General features: G+C 42.8%; 1 protein-coding gene across 1 annotated transcript in view; it reads left to right on the top strand.

The window, feature by feature from the left end:
• LOC124864886 (meiosis inhibitor protein 1-like) overlaps window positions 1-20,989 on the top strand; it is a 59,999-nt gene that overhangs the window by 16,724 nt on the left and 22,286 nt on the right. The window contains exons 7-11 of the mRNA XM_047359846.1: window positions 3,825-3,938; window positions 6,295-6,405; window positions 14,998-15,173; window positions 15,484-15,568; window positions 17,666-17,848. Coding sequence (XP_047215802.1) covers window positions 3,825-3,938; window positions 6,295-6,405; window positions 14,998-15,173; window positions 15,484-15,568; window positions 17,666-17,848 — 669 coding nt within the window. The remainder of the gene's footprint in view (window positions 1-3,824; window positions 3,939-6,294; window positions 6,406-14,997; window positions 15,174-15,483; window positions 15,569-17,665; window positions 17,849-20,989) is intronic.

Here is a 20,989-nt window from a genome sequence, read left to right as displayed (position 1 = left end):
CGGGCATCTATACCGGATGCCTCCTGGACGCCTTCCTCGGGAGGTGTTTCAGGCATGTCCCACCGGGGGACGGCCCAGGACACGCTGGAGGGACTATGTCTCTCAGCTGGCCTGGGAACGTCTTGGGCTCCCCCTGGAGGAGCTGGAGGAGGTGTCTGGAGAGAGGGACGTCTGGGCGTCTCTGCTGAGTCTGCTGCCCCCGCGACCCGGTCCCGGATAAAGCAGAAGACGACGACGGGGCAGATTCTGTAATTTGTAAAGACTTAAAACCAGACTGTAAAACCTCTAAAATGTTGTGTTCTTGCAAGTGTTCTATTAATTGGTTGTAGACTACCTTCTCAATGATTTTTCAAAGAAATGGCAGGTTAGAAAATGGCTGTAATTGGCAAGAATATAAGGGTCAAGAGTGAGTTTCTTAATCAGAGGCTGTACACCTACATATGTAAAATTTAACATTTAGAATGTGGTCCGTGTCCTGACATCACTACAACTCTAATTTAGGACAGACATTTAAGGTGGATATATCTAAACTTATCAGGTGTTCTTTGAACTAATGCTGCACTTTTCTAGCGCTTACCTTGTTGTGTTGAATGAAAAGTAGAGAAAAATTGGAAAGAGACACAATCACATGGCAACACACAGACAGCTGGCAGGGGAGACTAGCCAAGCAACAGAGCTATAAAGTAATCTTGAAGGTTTAATAGGTTAGTTTGGCACGACATAGCCTGCAAAGCTTAATGGAATGCACTTAGTCTAATTATTTTCAAATCTAAAAGGAAAGTCTTAAACGAATAGCTGCATTGAGTTACTTTTGTAGGATGGCAACAGTTTTTTTTTAAGTGTTACAAGCTAATTGTGCTTTCAATAAGACACACTTTTTATAAAATGTTTTCAGATATATTTGTTTTGATTTTGTCTTTTCTCTCACTCTTGTATCTTTTAAACACATCAAATAAAGGCCAAGATTAATTCAAGGTTTTAAGCACAAATGCTCTACTGCCTTCAACCTAAATAATTATTCAGTACGTGATTAGGGTTGTTTTTATATAAAGTAAAGCCAGATAGTGTAATGTGAACGATTAGATTCTAATAATTATTTTAGTTTTTGTTTTTTTTATCCAAGCCTCTGCTGTTAAAAAGGAAAAAAGGCCGCAGTCCCTTCTGAAAACTTGAATAAATTTGTTAAAAACTTTTCACTGAAGACTTTCCTGACTAATGTTGGACCAGAAGACCATCAACTCCAGTTATATGAAATGGATTCTCCTCTGACAGCAAAGTGATGTAAGAAACTTGTTTACCTAGATAGAACGGCCATATTGATTTACTTTCTTCAATTTTGGTACTGGTCTGCCCAAAGATTTTTTATTTGTGTGTATATTGTATCTTAGCATACTTCTAATAGTATGCTAATATTTAAGTTTTACTGTGTAAACAGCATAACCTCATTGTTTGTCAAACAGTAGATCACAACAAACATTAGCAAAAGCTAGGAGGTGATGTGGAAGTTATGTCAAATCTGTTTAATATGAGTCGTCTCTGTCATATTTTCAGTTTATCACCGACAGAAATCTTGTGAAATCTTGTATTTTCTATTATTGATTTGCAAAGACAGAAAATAAATTTCATGGAAGCAAACTAATGATGTAGAGAACTTAATTATAATTAATGCACACCTCCTAATGCACACATTTTCAGCAAGCTGCAGAACCTCTGCAATTTGCATCTGCATCACTAGAGCAGGAATTCTCTTATGTTGTGTTGTGAACACCAAATAACATGATATGGTATAAATCTGAAAGTATAAACTACAAATTATAACAAAAATGATCACATTGGAGATGTTTACAATATACGAATGAATGTGCAGGCAAAAGAGCATTTTTTCAGTTGTGTTGAAGTTTAAAGTTTCTATCTGACAGATGCATGTAAGGTGCTGTGATGGTTTTTGGCGTTGATGCTTGCTGGACATTGTTATCATAACTCTGTACTCGACCAGGTTAATGAGAACAGCTGAAGGGCAAAACAGCCGCATGCCAGCTGGGGTTTCAGGAGCTGTTGCTGTGGTTAGCCTCTGACTACTCTCTACTCATTTAACATGTTTAGGGAGTTAATAAGCACGCGTTCAAGTACAGTTCAGTATTCAATTCAATTCAGTTTTATTTATATAGCGCCAATTCACAACACATGTTTCAAGGCACTTCACAACAGTCAGGTACATACATTCCAATTAATCCTAACAATTGAACAGTGCAGTCAGAGTTAGCGTTTTATTCAAATTAGATAAAACGTTTTTCTGTCTAAGGAAACCCAGCAGATTGCATCCAGTCAGTTACTTGCAGCATTCCCTCCTCCCGGATGAGCATGTAGAGACAGTGGACAGTCACTGGCATTGACTTTGCAGCAATCCCTCATACTGAACATGCATGTAGCGACAGTGGAGAGGAAAAACTACCTTTTAACAGGAAGAAACCTCCAGCAGAACCAGGCTCAGTGTGAGCGGCCATCTGCCACGACCGACTGGGGATTTGAGAGAACAGAGCAGAGACACAAAGAGAACACAGAAGCACTGATCCAGGAGTACTTTCTATGGGAAGAAAAAGTAAATGTTAATGGATGTAGCTCCTTTAGTTGTTTCACCTAGAAAGAAAGAACAGAAACTCTGAGCCAGTTTTCAAGGTTAGAGTCTGAAAGAGAGCACATATAATTAGTTACAGTAAAAGCTCAGTCAATTTTCATGTCTAGGAGAGAGAAAGGGTTAAACACTAAAAGACAGTGCCATGTGGATCATCGGTAGAGGGTGAGCATTAAGTTGTTGCCAGCAGAAGCTTGGACGATTCCCCTCTCCAGAAAGGTGTCACAGGAAGACACAGAGCCAGGCCAGATGTAGCTTCTAGGAAGAGAAAAGAGAGAACAAAGTTAAAAGCTGAAATAACAGCAAATGCAGAATTGGAGAGTAGTGTGAGAATGTAGCGTGAAAGTGGGGGTGAAAGAGGGTGAAAGTGGTCATTATGTCTTCCAGCAGCCTAAGCCTATAGCAGCATAACTACACAGATAGTTTCAGTTCAGATTATTTAGTTAAATGGCGCTTATTTACAACAATGTCGTCTCAAGGCACCCCACAAAGGATCCCACTGATGGTCATTGTTATACTAAAAACCACAAGGATTGGGATACCTCCCTCTGTCAGACTGATTATAACCATTGGAAAAGAGAAGGGGTCATACAGGTAGCAGAAATGGAGGGTGTGTTTATAATTTGCATTAATGTATGCTCCATATTAGCTCCCATGTGGCTGCATCTCAAGGGGAGATATTTTAGTGCAATGCACTGCAGCAATATGAACTGACTACTACTCTGTTCTGTGTAACCACTTCATCTCCTTTTACTTCAAAACAAGTGTTCTCATGCTTGTTTTCTTCTTCCTCCCTGAATTAGGATGCAAAGTATTGGTACTGAAAGTCTTCTACAATGAAAATAGAGTGCACTTACTGCTACTTCTTCTTACCGTTACTTGATTCTGCTGTGCAGTCCTGCATCCCTTGGCTGCAAACCAAAGTGTGCTTAAATCCAGAAGTGAATGCAAGCCCCTCTGCCTTGTTTAGGAACTTTCTCCAAACTGAGATGTGTTAGTTTGAACCATATTCTGGGTTTAGGTTTGATAGATTCTCTGGGAACATCCTATCTTGGAGTAAGAAATGACTTTATGCTAATTCCAAATGAGAACTGAAAGTCTTTGAGCTACAACAGTCCCGTGCCTTTCTTGCACATTACACAGCTTTCTCATTATTTTTATGCTTTGTGTTTTTCCTGTCTTTGTCAAGCAGCTACCTCACTCCCTGTGGTGCTGAAGCTGCTTTGTCTGACGCAGGCCAGTGACCCGCCTTCACCCTACATCTACAGTAATATGGAAAGAGTGCACTTCAAGCTGCTCTACCATGGTGAGATGTAAATGTACCATGAAAAACTCTCTTTGTCACATTTATGTAGCCTATCTGCATAGTCCAAACAGACTCCCTACTTTTAATGTAATGCCTCAAGAACAGAGCAAAACATTTTGTGTTTCAGATTCTCAGAAATACATCGGAAGAGATACTAAACTAGTTTATTTCCTTAAATTATGGAAACATGGCGTTCTTCATATACTGTATCTTGCATAAGTATATAGTGTATGAACAAGTAATGTATACTTAAAGTAATTTGTTAGGATTTTATGTGCAAGGCCAACAAAACATCACACAGAATTGTGAACAGGAAGGAAAAGTATGCATACAAGTGGAAATCTGAAAGGTATCCACCTGTGTGGAAAATGGAGAGTATATGGCACAACTGCAGTGGTGCCAAGAGATGGCTGGGCAAGGATTGCGTTCATCACACAAACAGCCAAGAGGCCCTTAGTAACTCTAGAGGAGCTGCAGAGACTCCTAGCTCAGGTGGGAGAATTTGTTAACTATTACTCGTGCACAAGTTGCAAGAAAAAAAAGCCATTTGGAGTTTACAATAAGCTGTATAGGGGACACGGCAAACATGGAGAAGGTGCCCTGGTCACTTAAGACCAAAACTGAACTTTCTTGCCTACATAGAAAATCTTATCTGTGGCAGTAAACCAACAATGCGCGTCATCCTGAAGTATGGTGGTTGTAGCATTATGCTTTGGGAATGCTTCTTCGGTTGGGGCAGGGATGTTTGTCAGAGTTGTTAAGACAATGGATAAGGCTAAATAGATGGTAAACCTGCTGTTGGAGACTGCAAAAGACCTGAGACTAGGGTAAAGGTTCACTTTCCAGCTGGACGACGATTAAAGCATATTTATGTGTTAAAATGGTTCAGTCAAAGTCCAGACCTAAACCTATTCGAGAATCTGTGGAAAGACTTGAAAATGTTCATGAACACATTTCATCTAATCAGACTGGGCTTGTGGTATGTTTTTTAAAAAGGAATGGACAAAAATGTCATTTATTAGACAAGACGAACCACAAAATGCTGCTATTTATTAATTTGAATTGGTGTTGTCCAAAAAATCAATATGTCGGTATAATCGATACTAAGAAAATAAATCTAAGACTCAAAATCGATACAAACGAACCCATTTTCATCTCCTCAGGTTATCTCACTTCTTCACACAGCAGCATTGCAACAACAGACTCTCAGCCCTTGCCTCCCTGCAGAGCCTCATTTGAACTGTCATGGCTGACAAGCAGAACAGTCAGCTGCTGCTGGAAGTTTAAAACATTTAAGCTGACAAGGCATGAGCAAAATGTTTGGAAGTATTTTTCCTATGAGCCAAATGAACAGGGAAAGCCACAGCTATCACTGACACTCTGATGTTTGAGCAATTTAAGAAGGTCACTAGCACTCCTGTATCTGCACCGGTGAAGGAGTAAACAAAATCGACAACATAAGCTAACGTTATCTGTGCAAATATTAGCAAAATACTGATTGCCCCGTTATGGTGTTATGTCAGGCTGAGTTCCCCCAGTGACTTGTCTTCCCAGTGTGCTCTGTTCTGCTGTGGGTCCATTTTAATGCAGGACAACATCCATCATCAGACGACTTTGTTGGCTACTGAACAGAGAAATGACCAGCGCGCCCCCCTCCATTGCTTCTCAGTAGTAAAGGAATCAGCGGCTAATGTGGCCACTAATAAAAGAAGTTGACATTAATCAAATGTTGGACCTAAAATGAAGCTGGTAGAGCAGAAAGTAGTCAGAACCCCGCTGACTGTAGTTGATCACCAAAGCAATATTGCCAGAGACAGAAACTGAATAGAGCTGCTGCTGAATACAGATGATGGATATGCTTGGATCAGATCAATATTAACACTATAAAAAATAAAATAAACTTTTCTTTGTCCCTTAGTGTATCAGCAGCAAACTGACAGGCAAATTGAAGGACACACACACAATAAAATTTGGCAATAATAAAAATAAAAGAACTATTAAAACCATCCAAGGTAAGACCATGATAATATAGCCCTGCAGTAATTGGTTATATTTTTCTGTCACATAAACTCTTTATAAGATAAATAGAAGTTTGTGGTTGACATGACAAAATGTACACACGTTAAAGGGGTGTAAATACCTAACATGCCTCTTTTGTTTTGCATTTACGTGTAGCTAATTATTGTTTTAATATGATAAACATAATCACACCCATTTTGTTTGTTATGCAGATGAAAAATCCATTTAGATGATTTTCTCACTCATTTGTCACTCAGAACTTGGGCGTAATTTACTTTGCCTTTATTTCTCCTACCGGTGCTCAGACAGTGTTTATGTGTGTGTACATGTGTGTCAGTGAGTAGTATAGGTGGGATGCTGAAGCCTACTAACACAGAGAGCCTGCTGCCTGCCCTCAACTTCTTGCAGTGTTGCCTGAGTCTGTCCCCAGCACACAGCAGTGACCGAGGTCAGACGCACTTTACTTCTGCATGTTTGATTGACTTCACATTTATTTATCTGCTGTTTTTCTTAACATTATTGCCTCCTGATCAAAATTTAAAGACGGGTAGGACCGCATTCTGTGCTGTGGTGTGTAACCAGGTTTTAAGTAGACCTTCAAAATACAAAAAGGAATAGCAAAGAATAGAGTAGGAAAATTATTGCATTGAACTCGAACAGGTGGCTATGAACCCCTGGTGAGAAAGGCAAAAACACATTAGGGAACTTTACGAAGCCTCTTGTAGTGATCCCTCGCTGCAGAGGTTGGACACAGTTAGACCATTGTTAGACTATCTTCTTAACAGATCCTGGGGGTTATGGGACAAAAAGTGAAATGGTTGATTAAAACAATTCACCTGCATTGAGCCAGAGAATATGACAGGCTGTTCATGAAGGCACAGGAAGATCCTCGACCCAAATCAAAATATCAAAATTACAAAACATAAAGGCTTGAAATGTTTCAATCAATGTGTAACACAATACATGAGTCTTACTTTCTGAAATGAGTGACAGTAAATATTGAACTTTTTCACGATATTCTAATTTTCTGAGCTGTATTTATATCAGTGCATATTTGTTTGTAGTTATATATCATGATTTCATGCCCAGAATATATTCAGCTTATAGGATGAAGACTTACTGCATTAGATGCCTTCATTGGACACAGATAATACCAGGGACTAAACGCTAAAAGCTTGTTTTACATTTGTCCATGCTTACTGACTCAGATACGTTTTTGGTTTTGGTTTTATTTTGCTGGTAATCCAAATAGATGTTGATGAAATTGCATCATAACAGGCGTGTGTTGTTACCTGTTAAAAACCTGTTATGGAGACAAGCAACAACAAATTTGCTCGCTCACCCAGTGTCATGTAAATTAATTTTAGGCATCTCACTGGAAATAAAACAAGCTATTATTTAAACACATTAAAACTAATAAATTAAAATGCAGCTTATCTGCCAGAAATAGATCAACTGAAAATTTACGAACCATAATTTAATGCGCCTCATGTATTATTTAACAAAAATAAAACTTTGAGTTGTTTTTATTCTAAATATTTGACAAAACAGGCTTTTGGGATTATCTTCAATAATGATTTCAGAGAAAATAATCTGTGCCTCAGCTCTGAATATTTTTAAATGATTTCCAGATGAACTCTCCTTGTAATATGAGGCCATGCTCAGATTTGGACAGAAAGGAGGAAACAAGAAGTTTATTGATAGACAAATAGGAATAAATTGCTTGTGTTTTAATCCTACGTTGTTCTGAATCTACACAGCCCACACACAGAATCTCTCGAAGTGAGTACAACCTCTCATTCTTGCAAATATTTAAATTTATATTTTCATGGGCCAACACTAAAAACATAACACCTGGATGCAATGTAAAGTAGTCAGTGTACCACTTGTATAACAGTGTAAATTTGCTGTCCCCTCAAAATAACTCAACAGACTTAATGTCTATAACGTTGGCAACAAAAGTGAGTACACCCCTAAGTGGAAATGTTCAAACTGTCCCTAAAGTGTCAATATTTTGTGTGACCATCATTGTTTTCTAGCACCGCCTTAACTCTTGTGCATGGAGTTTACTAGAGCTTCACAGGTTGCCAATCCTCTTCCTCTCCTCCATGACCACATCAAGGAGCTAGTGGATGTTAGAGATCTTGTACTCCTCCACCTTCTGTTTCAGGATGCTTCACAGATGCTCAACAGGGTTTAGGTCTGGAGACATGCTTGGCAAGTCCAGCACCTTTAACCTCAGTTTCATCAGCAATGCAGCGGTTGTCTTGGAGGTGTGTTTGGGGTTGCTATCATGTTGGAAAACCACTCTCCTAAAGGGAATTTCTGCTTTAGTATGTTACAGTTCATGTTGGCATTCATGGTTCCCTCAATAAAACTATAGCTCCCCACAGGCAGGAAAACTCATGCAGCACCAAACCATGACACTCCCACCACCACGGTTGACCTTGCAAGACACACTTATTTTTGTATTCCTCCACGCTTGACTATATCTGAAGCAAATAAGTTTATCTTGGTCTCATCAGACCACAGGACATGGTTCCAGTAATCCATGTCCTTGGTCTGCTTGTCGACAGCAAGCTTTGTGTGGACTTTCTTGTGCATCAGAATGACAGCCATGAAGACCAATTTGATGCAGTGTGTGGCGTGTGATCTGAACACTGATAGGCTGACCTCCCACCCCTTCGACCTCTGCTGCAGTACTGGCAGCACTCCTACATCTATTTTCAAAACAGAAACTCCATACGATGCTCAGCACATGCACTTAACTTCTTTGGCCGACCATGATGAGTAGAACCTGTCCTGTTTAGCTGCTGTATGGTCTTGGCCACTGTGCTGCAGCTCAGTTTCATGGTGTTGGCAATCTTCTCATAACCTAGACCATCTTTATGTAGAGCAGCAATTATTTTCTCCAGAAAGTTATTTGCCATGAGAAGCCATATTGAACTTCCAGTGACAAGTATGAGAGAGAACTACATGTAACTCACCTGCTTCCCATTCACACCGGAGACCTTGTGACACTAACGAGTCACATGTCACAGAGGATGGAAAATGATTATTTGGGCACAATTTGGACATTTTCACTTAGGGGTGTACTTCCTTTTGTTGCCAGCAGTTGAGACATGGCTGTGTGTTGAATTATTTTGAGGAGACAGCAAATTTAAAAGCTTTTATACAAGCTGCACACTGATTACTTTACATTGTATTAACGTGTTGTATCTTCAGTGAAAATATATTATAATATATTTACAAAAATGTGAGGGGTGTACTCATTTTTGAGAGATATTGTAAAAATGTCTTTATTTTAATAAAACACAAAACAAATGTACTCGTCGTCTTCCGCTTATCCGGGACCGGGTCGCTTGGGCAGCAGACTCAGCAGAGACGCCCAGATGTCCCTCTCTCCAGACACCTCCTCCAGCTCCTCCGGGTGGAGCCCAAGGCGTTCCCAGGCCAGCCGAGAGACATAGTCCCTCCAGCGTGTCCTGGGTCGTCCCCTGGGCCTCCTCCCGGTGGGACGTGCCTGGAACACCTCCCGCGGAAGGCGTCCAGGAGGCATCCAGTATAGATGCCCGAGCCACCTCAACTGGCTCCTCTCGATGTGGAGGAGCAGCGGCTCTACTCCGAGCCCCTCCCAGATGGCCGAGCTCCTCACCCTATCTCTAAAGGAGTGCCCGGCCACCCTACGGAGGAAGCTCATTTCAGTCGCTTGTATCCGGGATCTCGTTCTTTCGGTCATGACCCAAAGTTCATGGCCATAGGTGAGGGTAGGAACGTAGACCGACCGGTAAATTGAGAGCTTTGCTTTTCGGCTCAGCTCTCTCTTCACCACAACGGACTAGCACAATGCCCCCATTACTGTGGCAGCCGCACCGATCCGTCTGTCGATCTCCCGCTCCATTCTTCCCTCACTCGTGAACAAGACCCCGAGATACTTAAACACCTCCACTTGAGGCAGGAACTCCCCTCCAACCTGAAGAGGACAAGCCACCCTTTTCCGGTCGAGTACCATGGCCTCGGAGTTGGAGGAGCTGATCCTCATCCCAGGCACTTCACACTCGGCTGCGAACCGCCCCAGCGCATGCTGTAGGTCTTGGCTAGAGGGGGCCAGCAGGACCACGTCATCTGCAAAAAGAAGAGACGAAATCCACTGGTCCCCAAACCAGACCCCCTCCGGCCCTTGGCTGCGTCTAGAAATCCTGTCCATAAAAGTTATGAACAGGACCAGTGACAAAGGGCAGCCCTGCCGGAGTCCAACATGCACTGGGAACAGGTCCAACTTAGTGCCGGCAATGCGGACCAAACTCCTGCTCCGCTTGTACAAGGACCGGATGGCCCCTAATAAAGGGCCCCAGATTCCATATTCCTGGAGCACCCCCCACAGGGCATCACGAGGGACACAGTCGAATGCCTTCTCCAGGTCCACAAAACACATGTGAACCAGTTGGGCAAACTCCCATGAACCCTCGAGCACCCTGTAGAGGGTATAGAGCTGGTCCAGTGTTCCACGGCCGGGACGAAAACCACACTGCTCCTTCTGAAGCCAAGGTTCGACTATTGACCGGACTGTACTCTCCAATACCCTGGCGTAGGCCTTACCAGGTAGGCTGAGGAGTGTGATCCCCCTGTAGTTGGAACACACCCTCCGGTGCCCCTTCTTATGAAGGGGGACCACCACCCCAGTCTGCCAGTCCAGAGGCACGCAATGTTGAAGAAGCGTGTCAACCATGACAGCCCAACAACATCCAGAGACTTGAGGTACTCAGGGTGGATCTCATCCACCCCCGAAGCCTTGCCACCGCGGAACTTTTTAACCACCTCGGTGACTTCAGCCTGGGTGATGAAAGAGTCCAACCCCGAATCCTCAGCCTCTGTTTCCACCAGGTAATGTGTGATGGCAGGATTGAGAAGATCCCCGAAGTACTCCTTCCACCACCCAATAATGTCCTCAGTCGAGATCAGCAGCCTCCCACCCCCACTGTAAACAGTGTTGGCGAAGCACTGCGGCCCCCTCCTGAGGCGCCGGAAGGTTTGCCAGAATCGCTTCGAGGCCAACCGGTAGTCCATCTCCATGGCCTCACTGAACTCCTCCCAGACCCAAGTTTTTGCCTTTTACACAGTCCCGGCCGCGGCACTCTTGGCCTCACGGTACCTGTCAGCCACCTCAGGAGTCCCACAAGCCAACCACAGCCGATAGGACTCCTTCTTCAGCTTGACAGCGTCCCTTACTGCCGGTGTCCACCACCGGGTTCGGGGATTTCTGCTGCGACAGGCACCGCAGACCTTACGGACGCAGCTACGGGCAGCAGCATTGACAATAGATGCGGAGAACATGGTCCACTCGGACTCTATGTCTCCAACATCCCCCGGGATCTGGTCAAAGCTCTCCCGGAAGTGGGAGTTGAATACATCCCTGGCCGAGGGCTCTGCCAGACGTTCCCAGCAGACCCTCTCTATGCGCTTGGGCCTGCCAAGTCTGTCCGGCTTTCTCCTCCTCCAGCGGATCCAACTCACCACCATGTGGTGATCAGTGGACAGCTCAGCCCCTCTCTTCACCACGAGTGTCCAAAACATGCGGCCGAAGGTCTGATGATATGACAACAAAGTCAATCATTGACCTCCTGCCTAGGCTGTCCTGGTGCCAAGTGCACTGATGGACACCCTTATGTTTGAACATTGTGTTCATTATGGACAATCCGTGACTAGCACAGAAGTCCAATAACAAAACACCACTCGGATTCAGATCGGGGAGGCCATTCCTCCCGATCACGCCTCTCCAGGTGTCACTGTCGTTTCCCACGTGGGCGTTGAGATCCCAAGCAGAATAATGGAGTCCCCGGGAGGGTACTATCCAGCACCCCCGACAGGAAGGCCGGTACTCCGCACTACTCCCCCGGCCCGTAGGCCGAAACGACAGTCAGAGACCTGTCCCCAACCCGAAGGCGCAGGGATGCGACTCTCATCCACTGGGGTAAACCCCAACACGAGACGGCTGAGCTGGGGGGCAACAAGCAAACTCTGGGCCACTCCAGAGTAGAAGAGAGTCCAGCCCCTCTCGTGGAGATGGGTTCCAGAGCCCACGCTCTGCGTGGAGGTGAGCCCGACTATTTTTAGTTAATATCTCTCGACCTCCCGCACAAGCTCAGGCTCCTTCCCCCCCAGCGAGGTGACATTCCACGTCCCTAGAGCCAGCCTACGCGTCCGGGGATCGGACCGCTGAGGTCTCCACTTTCGTCCGCCGCCCAATCCTCTTTGCCTCTTTGCACCGGTCCCTCACAGTTCCCCCTGCAGGTGGTGGGCCCACTGGGGGATGGCCTCGCGTCTCTCGTTCGGGTTTGGCCCAGCCGGGTCCCGTGAGGAGTAACCCGGCCACCAGGCGCTCTTCAGCGAGTCCCGACCCCAGGCCTGGCTCCAGGGTAGGACCCCGGCTCCGCCTTACTGGCCGACCCCACGTGTCTCAATCTACTAGTCCTCATGAAGGTGTCTTGAACCGCTCTTTGTCTGACCCGTTACCTAGAGCCTGTTTGCCATGGGAGACCCTACCAGGGGCATTTAAGCGTCAGACAACATAGCCTCTAGGATCATTCGAGCACTCAAACCCCTCCACCACGTTAAGGTGGCAGTTCAAGGAGGCCTTTTCCATTGTCCAATGTTCACATCTTAATGCTATCTTGTTGTTTGTAGTTAGTGAAACAGTTCATTTAATTTCATATTTAACTCTGCTTGTGCCTTGTGTTGCTATTGTTGCCCAGCTACATTTATAACTACAGTATGATGGTTAGCCACTTTCCTTACAGGTTATCAGAACAGATTAGAAAGTTCTTGACCCAGGATTAGCTGTTTCAGAGCATTTTCTGCTCTTTGTTTAAGAGAAAACACATTGAGGTTCTCTCTACTTGATTATGGTGAATTTTGTCATAAGGGTTTATCTAGGAGATATTACTCCAGAAACAATTTTATTTTGGCTTCAAGGCTGAATCTCTGCACAGTGTGGAATTAGTTGTTATGGTGCGTTTCATTTGTACTTGAAAGTAGAAATTTCCGACCTCCGAGTAGGAAGTTTCAATTGGAACGCCCCCGAAAGTCAGAATTACATGTCGGAAAGTCGGGGCAACATGACCATATCAGACATTCGGATTCAGGATGGCTGCTACTTGCATCAGTAGTATGAAAATGTTCTTTCTTTGACTGTTTTTAGCAGTTCTTTATTATTTATGTAACATTTAGTCAGTTGTACTACTTTCCAGTGTTTATAGGATTAGATTTTTAATGCTGTTTATATGCAAAAAAAAACTGTAGAACAGTGTTTATTATCATTGTTATTGTTGTAAGACTGCTTTTACAGTTGCTAGCAGTATGAACAGAAACAACTGGAATACTATAACTCGGAGATGACATACACTCCGACTTCCCAGTTCGAGGTTAATGGAACAGAGCATTAAATCAACTGGCTTCATGATATTGTACAGCTTTTGTTCCATGAACTTGATCGTGGATATATTTGCAGGACTGTAGTTAATGTTAGCACTTTCTTCATATACAGGAACTCCAGTATTAAAGGCACAATAGCCTAATAATCACACATATGTAAGCTAGAGGTATTCAAACCATTTCTAGTGTCCAGTGTCAAGGTTAAAAAATAGATAAGTATATTAAAAAGTGAATTATACAGGGTTCCTGCTGAATTTTGGATAATATTTCCCAGGCCTGGATAAGAATGGAAAAAGAAAATAGGATATAGATTTTATTTTTTATTTCCGGACTATTTCTTATGTAATTGTCTAAAGGTTGGATCCAACCATCTGTCTGTCCATCCTCCAACACATCCGAAACCAATCCACCTATCCATTCATCCGTTTTTCTTAAGTGGTAGAAAGTCTTCAAACCATACTTGAACTTATTGTGTTTAAAACTGCTTCAGTTCTGAATACTGTTTAAAGTGTCATTATTTGATGTTGATGATGAGATCGCAGACAGGACAGATGCAGGTGTATGATGCAGTGAGCATTTAATAAATACTTGAAAAACTCAGGACATGGGAACCAGGATGAGAATAATAGTAGAATCCAGCTATGAACCACAGAAATCAGAGAGGTTAAATACTGTGGAGGCATGATTAGTATTTGCTTTTGTATTTTCATCCAAATCTATCAACTTGTTCTTATTTTACGTAGCTACACTTATAGAACAGCCTTTGAGAATTCAGTCATTAAACATTTTGTAACAATTTTCATAAATATTTGGGTATATTTAATTATAAGTATTTCTGAGTAGAAATTGTGTATTTCTAACAGCTTAAAAGACATTTAAATTAAGTTGTACTTGTTAAATTCTAACTACATGTTGTGGCCATTCTATTCAGATTAGTTCATTTAATGACTAAAATAAATTAGTTTCTGTCTTTTCTGTTTTATATTGACTTAAACTTTAAACTCAACAGGCAACATTTCTCCTCCAACCGTCCTCTTCTTTACAGAAGTTGGGTTGTGCAGGTTGTACATTTAAAGCCACATCATTGCAGAAATATCTGCCAGACATACATGGTGAAGTCTGTTTACTCTGTAAAACTGGCTAGAAATAAAGGAGAACTAATTTTAGGCTTAGAAAAGTATAAAATGTAACTTGACACATACATCAGAACCCTGATTATGCTGATAGATTTGTTTTCATCACTGCAGTGGGACATGAAAAAGACCCGGTTTGTCTGCCTGGGTTAAACTGGTGCCGCAGAACTTGACAAGCAGTCAATGAAATCAAAGATTGTCTCTGCTAATAATGCAGATTGGTGCTTGAATGAGCAGGGGGCCAAAGTAGGTGGTTTGTTGGTGGTTATTCATGTTCCTGGGAATTAAATGCCATTAAAGAAAATCCCAAATGCTTTAATTTGGGAAGATTAAAGAATCGGTTTAGATGTTTTTCCATCAGTAAAACAAGTCACTAACAGAAAATGTTTAGTTAACATGACCTCTGCATGCAGCTTTGTAACATACAATGACAAATCCCACAATTGTTTAAGGTCACAGTGCTGTCTTCTTCCCAGCTGTCTCCATGCTGCTCTCCAACAGTGGGTTGATGGACCAGCTGCAGACAATCATCTCCTCCTCCTCTGTTCCTCCTTCCCCCCCTCCATCTGCCTGTCCTCCTTCAGCTCTGCTGTGCTGCAGCCATCTTCTCCTATCCTCCCTCATCGCCTTGCAGCACATTCACTCCACTCAGGTACACAGCACAGCTTGACTCGACTCTTATCACATCTCCAGGGCTGAACTTCACACAACAAAGGCTCAGTCAAGGGCAAGACACACAACACACAGCAAAACTGAGTAAAGAGCTGGGTGTAGGTGTGGAATACGGAACAATTGCTTTTATTTGATATGTATCACAGTTTCAGTCAGCTCTGCTTTATTCCACTCACAGTGAAGGAGTAATACATTCTTGAATACAACAGTTTGACCTTATTATCTCTGATTGCTTCACCCATATTTCTTTTCTTTTTCTCTCTGAATGTTTCCTTTATCTCTTCTTCAAGGTTCAGAAGAGTATTATTTGGAGTCTGGACATAGCTGTACACCGACTGTTTTGTCAGAAAAGAAACACAGACAATCTCTTGCTGGGTAATGACAGCTGAATATTATTTTTAAATATTTTAAGTCTTTTTCCTGCAGAAAAAAGACTCACAATTTATAGATAAGTGAGTCATTTTTGAATAACTTGTTTTTGATTTTTAGTGTTTGTTTTTGTCTTTGTCTTCTCTGTCCATGTCTGCAATCTGTTATGTTCTGTAAAATACCACAGTGTACCTTAGTGTTTATCCATATAGTCTGGTTAGCATAAGGCATCACTGATTCTAAAGTTTTTTAGATAATGCGTGAATCAGAGGATGCTAATGTGGTTGTCTCTTCTTCAGTTTACATAAAGTTCTGCAAACTTCCTGTCAAAGCTTCATTGTTGGTGGAGTCAACTAACCCGAAGCCTGCATTTCACACGCACTCATCATATTAAATGTCCCACATCCCACTGCAGCACTCGTAGACAGATCATCCCTGCTCCTCCTGTGTCTCTGTCTGTCAGCTGAATAAGTAGCCTGTCAGGATCACTGTGATGTATTGGCTCCCTCGCTCTGCGTACCAATCTCTCTTTCCCTCCCTCTCTTACTACCTCTCTGCTCACTCAGCCTCCTCTCTGTCTCAGTACCTCAGTTTTTAGCTCCCTAACATTTCTTGTTCCAGCATTGCTTTCCTCTCTGTCTTAGCTTCCTCTTTTGTGCATTCACTAATTAGGGCTCCTTCCCATTAGGGCGCTCAGATCTTGGTGTTCTTGACATAAGTGTGTTTCAGATGGTTGGCCACTTTCAGATTGGATTCTGCTGTGTTAGTAGCAGTTTTGAGCTATTTTTTTGATTTTATCCTAATGTGAATTGTTCCTTAGTCTTGGTTATCACGTCTCTCTCAATCCGCACTCAGACATCTTATACTTATTGCCTGTGCTCTCCATCACACATCAGTCCAAAAATGTCTTTCATTTGCTTTAACCTGTTTCCGCTATACCTCAATTTCTGCTGCTGTATTTTTCCAATCATCCTGTAATTCATATACTTTCCACCCTGTACACTCACATCAGCACAGTTTATATTTGTTGTCTTCGTTTTATGTCTGTCTTGTCTTTATTCGTCAATCTTCTACAAGTGCATTTCAATAAAGTTATTATTATGAAAATAATTTTTTCCAAACATGAAACTAAAATACGTTTATTGCCTAAAGAGTGATTTATTTCAACTGTTTATTTCTGTTTTATTTTGATTAGTATGGCTCATTGCTAATGACAACACAAAATACATTTTTCAGAAAGCTTTAAATATCAATAAAAATGCTTCTTAATACAGAAATATTGTGCCATCATGGGGAAGGCTGCTGACATGACAGTGGTCCAGCAGACAGTCATTGACACCCTCCACTAGCTGAAGACGTTGTACTATTCACATGGTAGAAGGGCTAAAACTATGTAGTACTGTTCTAATCATACAGTCCACTCAAAGTGCTTTTACACAAGAGTCACAGTAACTCAGTTGAACTCACATCATTCAGAAATACACCAATTGGGGTTTGGTACCTGGCCCAAGGGCACATTGATATATAGCACAGGATACTGAAATCGAACACACAACTTTCTGGTTGCCAGATTCATCCCACCGAGCCACAGCCACCCTCCCATTCAACCTGTCATTAATATGGATAACATGAATATTGAAGGAAAGTTGAGTGGAAGGAACAGGTATGGTAGAAGAAGGTGTACAAGCAACATAGCTTTGAGATGATTGTGAAGCAAAGCCCATTCAAGCAGTTGGGAGAGATTTCTAAGGTGTGGACTGCAGCTGGAGCCAGAACTTCATGAGCCACCACACAGACTTATTCAGACATGGGCTCCAGCTGCGCTAGGACACTTCTAAAATAGAAGACTCCTTGCCACACTGGATTGATGCAGCATTTCATGCAAAAGGTGCCCCAACTAATTCTTGAATGCATAAACTGTATAGTACATTGATATTTTTTTCAGTTGGTGAAAATGTCTGAATTTAAAGATCATTTTTTATTTTCTTGTGTAACACGTTTCTGAGGAGCAGAATTTGGAGTTTTTATTAGCTGTAAGCCATATACAATGAACAAGTTTCACTTTCTAAATTGAATTGCTGAAATAATTTGTTCTCTTTCTAGTCAGCTACCTGAGGATGCTACAGGCTTTGCTTGATGTTGACATGGCATCATCAGTGGTGTGTTTGAGCACTGGTCCTGGAGTAGTCGGGCCCAGGCTTCTGGAGGCTGAAGATGGAGCATTGTACCCGCTTGGCTCGACAGGGGCCCAGTGCCTCCTAACTGCTCTGTGGTCTTCTTACGCAGGTTTTATCACTCATAGACCTTAATATCTGTGTGTTTGTGTGTTGATTACATACAGGGGTTGGACAATGAAACTGAAACACCAGTCATTTTAGTGTGGGAGGTTTCATGGCTAAATTGGACCAGCCTGGTAGCCGGTCTTCATTGATTGCACATTGCACCAGTAAGAGCAGAGTGTGAAGGTTCAATTAGCAGGGTAAGAGCACAGTTTTGCTCAAAATATTGAAATGCACACAACATTATGGGTGACATACCAGAGTTCAAAAGAGGACAAATTGTTGGTGCACGTCTTGCTGGCGCATCTGTGACCAAGACAGGAAGTCTTTGTGATGTATCAAGAGCCACGGTATCCAGGGTAATGTCAGCATACCACCAAGAAGGACGAACCACATCCAACAGGATTAACTGTGGACGCAAGAGGAAGCTGTCTGAAAGGGATGTTCGGGTGCTAACCCGGATTGTATCCAAAAAACATAAAACCACGGCTGCCCAAATCACGGCAGAATTAAATGTGCACCTCAACTCTCCTGTTTCCACCAGAACTGTCCGTCGGGAGCTCCACAGGGTCAATATACACGGCCGGGCTGCTATAGCCAAAACCTTTGGTCACTCATGCCAATGCCAAACGTCAGTTTCAATGGTGCAAGGAGCGCAAATCTTGGGCTGTGGACAATGTGAAACATGTATTGTTCTCTGATGAGTCCACCTTTACTGTTTTCCCCACATCCAGGAGAGTTACGGTGTGGAGAAGCCCCAAAGAAGCGTACCACCCAGACCGTTGCCCAGAGTGAAGCATGGGGGTGGATCAGTGATGGTTTGGCTGCCATATCATGGCATTCCCTTGGCCCAATACTTGTGCTAGATGGGCGCGTCACTGCCAAGGACTACCGAACCATTCTTGAGGACCATGTGCATCCAATGGTTCAAACATTGTATCCTGAAGGTGGTGCCGTGTGTCAGGATGACAATGCAGCAATACACACAGCAAGACTAGTGAAAGATTGGTTTGATGAGCATGAAAGTGAAGTTGAACATCTCCCATGGCCTGCACAGTCACCAGATCTAAATATTATTGAGCCACTTTGGGGTGTTTTGGAGGAGCGAGTCAGGAAACGTTTTCCTCCACCAGTATCACGTAGTGACCTGGCCACTATCCTGCAAGACGAATGGCTTAAAATCCCTCTGACCACTGTGCAGGACTTGTATATGTCATTCCCAAGACGAATTGATGCTGTATTGGCCGCAAAAGGAGCCCCTACACCATACTAATAAATTATTGTGGTCTAAAACCAGGTGTTTCAGTTTCATTGTCCAACCCCTGTAAGTCAGGATACAATTTTCTTTCAGTAAGGCCAGGTTTAGGTTTTGTTGGATTAACAGTTTTTATGGTAAATATAGGCATAAGTTTTGATTGGTCCTTGTTGTTTGAAAGTGACTTGGACGTTATTTCCCAACCTGGGATCAGATATTTTAGGTTGGGCGACATTTTTACAAAAGCATCACATGTGCAAACATACAATAATTAAATGGTTGTCAAGTAATTTTTTTTAAGTATGTTTTGCACGCAAAGTTTTTATTCACAGTTAGATGGACAAACTCTGGTTTTTACATCCATCTAATTGTGAAACCAGACACAACGGCCGAACTACTCCTAATGGTGCGTTCACACCGAACGCAGATTCTGCGATAGGAGCGGCCAATTTACATGTTATCCCTATGTAGAGGCGCGTTCAGGAGTGGAGCGGTGCGAAGGAGACAAAGGACGCGGTGTGAAAGGCACGCCGAGCGAAGCGGGAGCAGAGCGAAAGCGATGGACAAGTTGAAAAATCTGAACTTTTTACTAAATTTGCGTCGCGTCAACCAATCAGGGACTGGATATGGCTGTGACGTAGAGTGAAAGACCGCAGCGGAGAAGAAGCGGTTGTCAGTGAAGATGGAGGACCAGATCATAGTGGTGGTGTGCAGCAAGCCAGAGTTGTATGACTCAACTAATTACTTTTACCGAGACAAGTACAGAAAGGACCTGGCCTGGTTATGTTTAGGCACAAATATCTTATATTTAGGAGATGTGGACATTAAAAATTGGCTGTTTTTTTGAGCTGAGATTTATTTACTCACCGAAGACAGATGGACAGGTGTTCAGCAGCGGGGATACAGCGCCGGTAGTTGGTGTCCTGGAGGCCGATTCGTCTCCCAACGCAGGACAGGAGATCTTCGAACTGGGTCCTGGATAAACGGAAGTACCACTGAAATCGCCGAAATCATCCAGACGCAGCTCCTGGAGTAGGTGGTGGTACTCTCCGAATTGATCCCGTCCCTGAAGAATCTGGTGAACCCAGGGACGTCGGCGTCGTTTTTCAGCTCTCCACAGGTGAAACACCGTAATTAGGTCCGTGAAATCCATGTCCGCCATGTTCAGTTGAAACCAGCAAGCAGCAGATGGAAGCTCCTCCTATTTGATGATGCGGCGAAGCGATGCCGCTTGTTGCCAAATGGCAACGCAGAGTTCACGCGGAATGTCAAGCGGGCAAAAGCACACAAATGAGGCGGAATATTTGCAGAATCCGCGTTCGGTGTGAACTCACCCTCAAACAGCACTACAAGCCAAAAAAAAAGATCATGGTCTTGAACTGATGAAAATAAAATGTATACAAATGTTTTAATGGTTATTGAGGCTGATTGTATTGTCTTCATGTCCTTGTTTAACATATTTATGTTTATGTTTAAATATTTCCTGTTGTATTAGCTGAGGTCCGTTAGTCTCCACCACTGTTGCTCTGTGGGTCAGAACCTGAAACATTTGGGAATCATTGACTCAAGAGTTTCAGAGAAATAATTTGAGCTGCCGACAGCAGACACAGGTTCCACAAAGCATCCAACCTGTAAGCTAACAGTTGTGCAATCAAGTAGTGATTGCTGGTTCATAAGGCTGACTTAAAATAAATAAATAATATAAGATAATAAATTAGTTGAATACATGGAAATGAAAACCTTGGCACATGTAATGAAATACTGAAGACAAACCCTCCAACAACTTTCATGCTTTCTAAAATATCTTCTTTTACTTAGAAAAAACTGAGCCAGCTTTTATGAACAAAAAAGGTTTTTAGTAGAGCAGCACAATATATGGAATTGTAGTCATCG

This window comes from Girardinichthys multiradiatus, chromosome Y (assembly GCF_021462225.1).
Source record: "Girardinichthys multiradiatus isolate DD_20200921_A chromosome Y, DD_fGirMul_XY1, whole genome shotgun sequence".
Taxonomy (NCBI): Eukaryota; Metazoa; Chordata; class Actinopteri; order Cyprinodontiformes; family Goodeidae; genus Girardinichthys; species Girardinichthys multiradiatus.
Note: the sequence above shows the minus strand (reverse complement) of the source record. Positions and strands in the feature narration are given on the sequence as shown.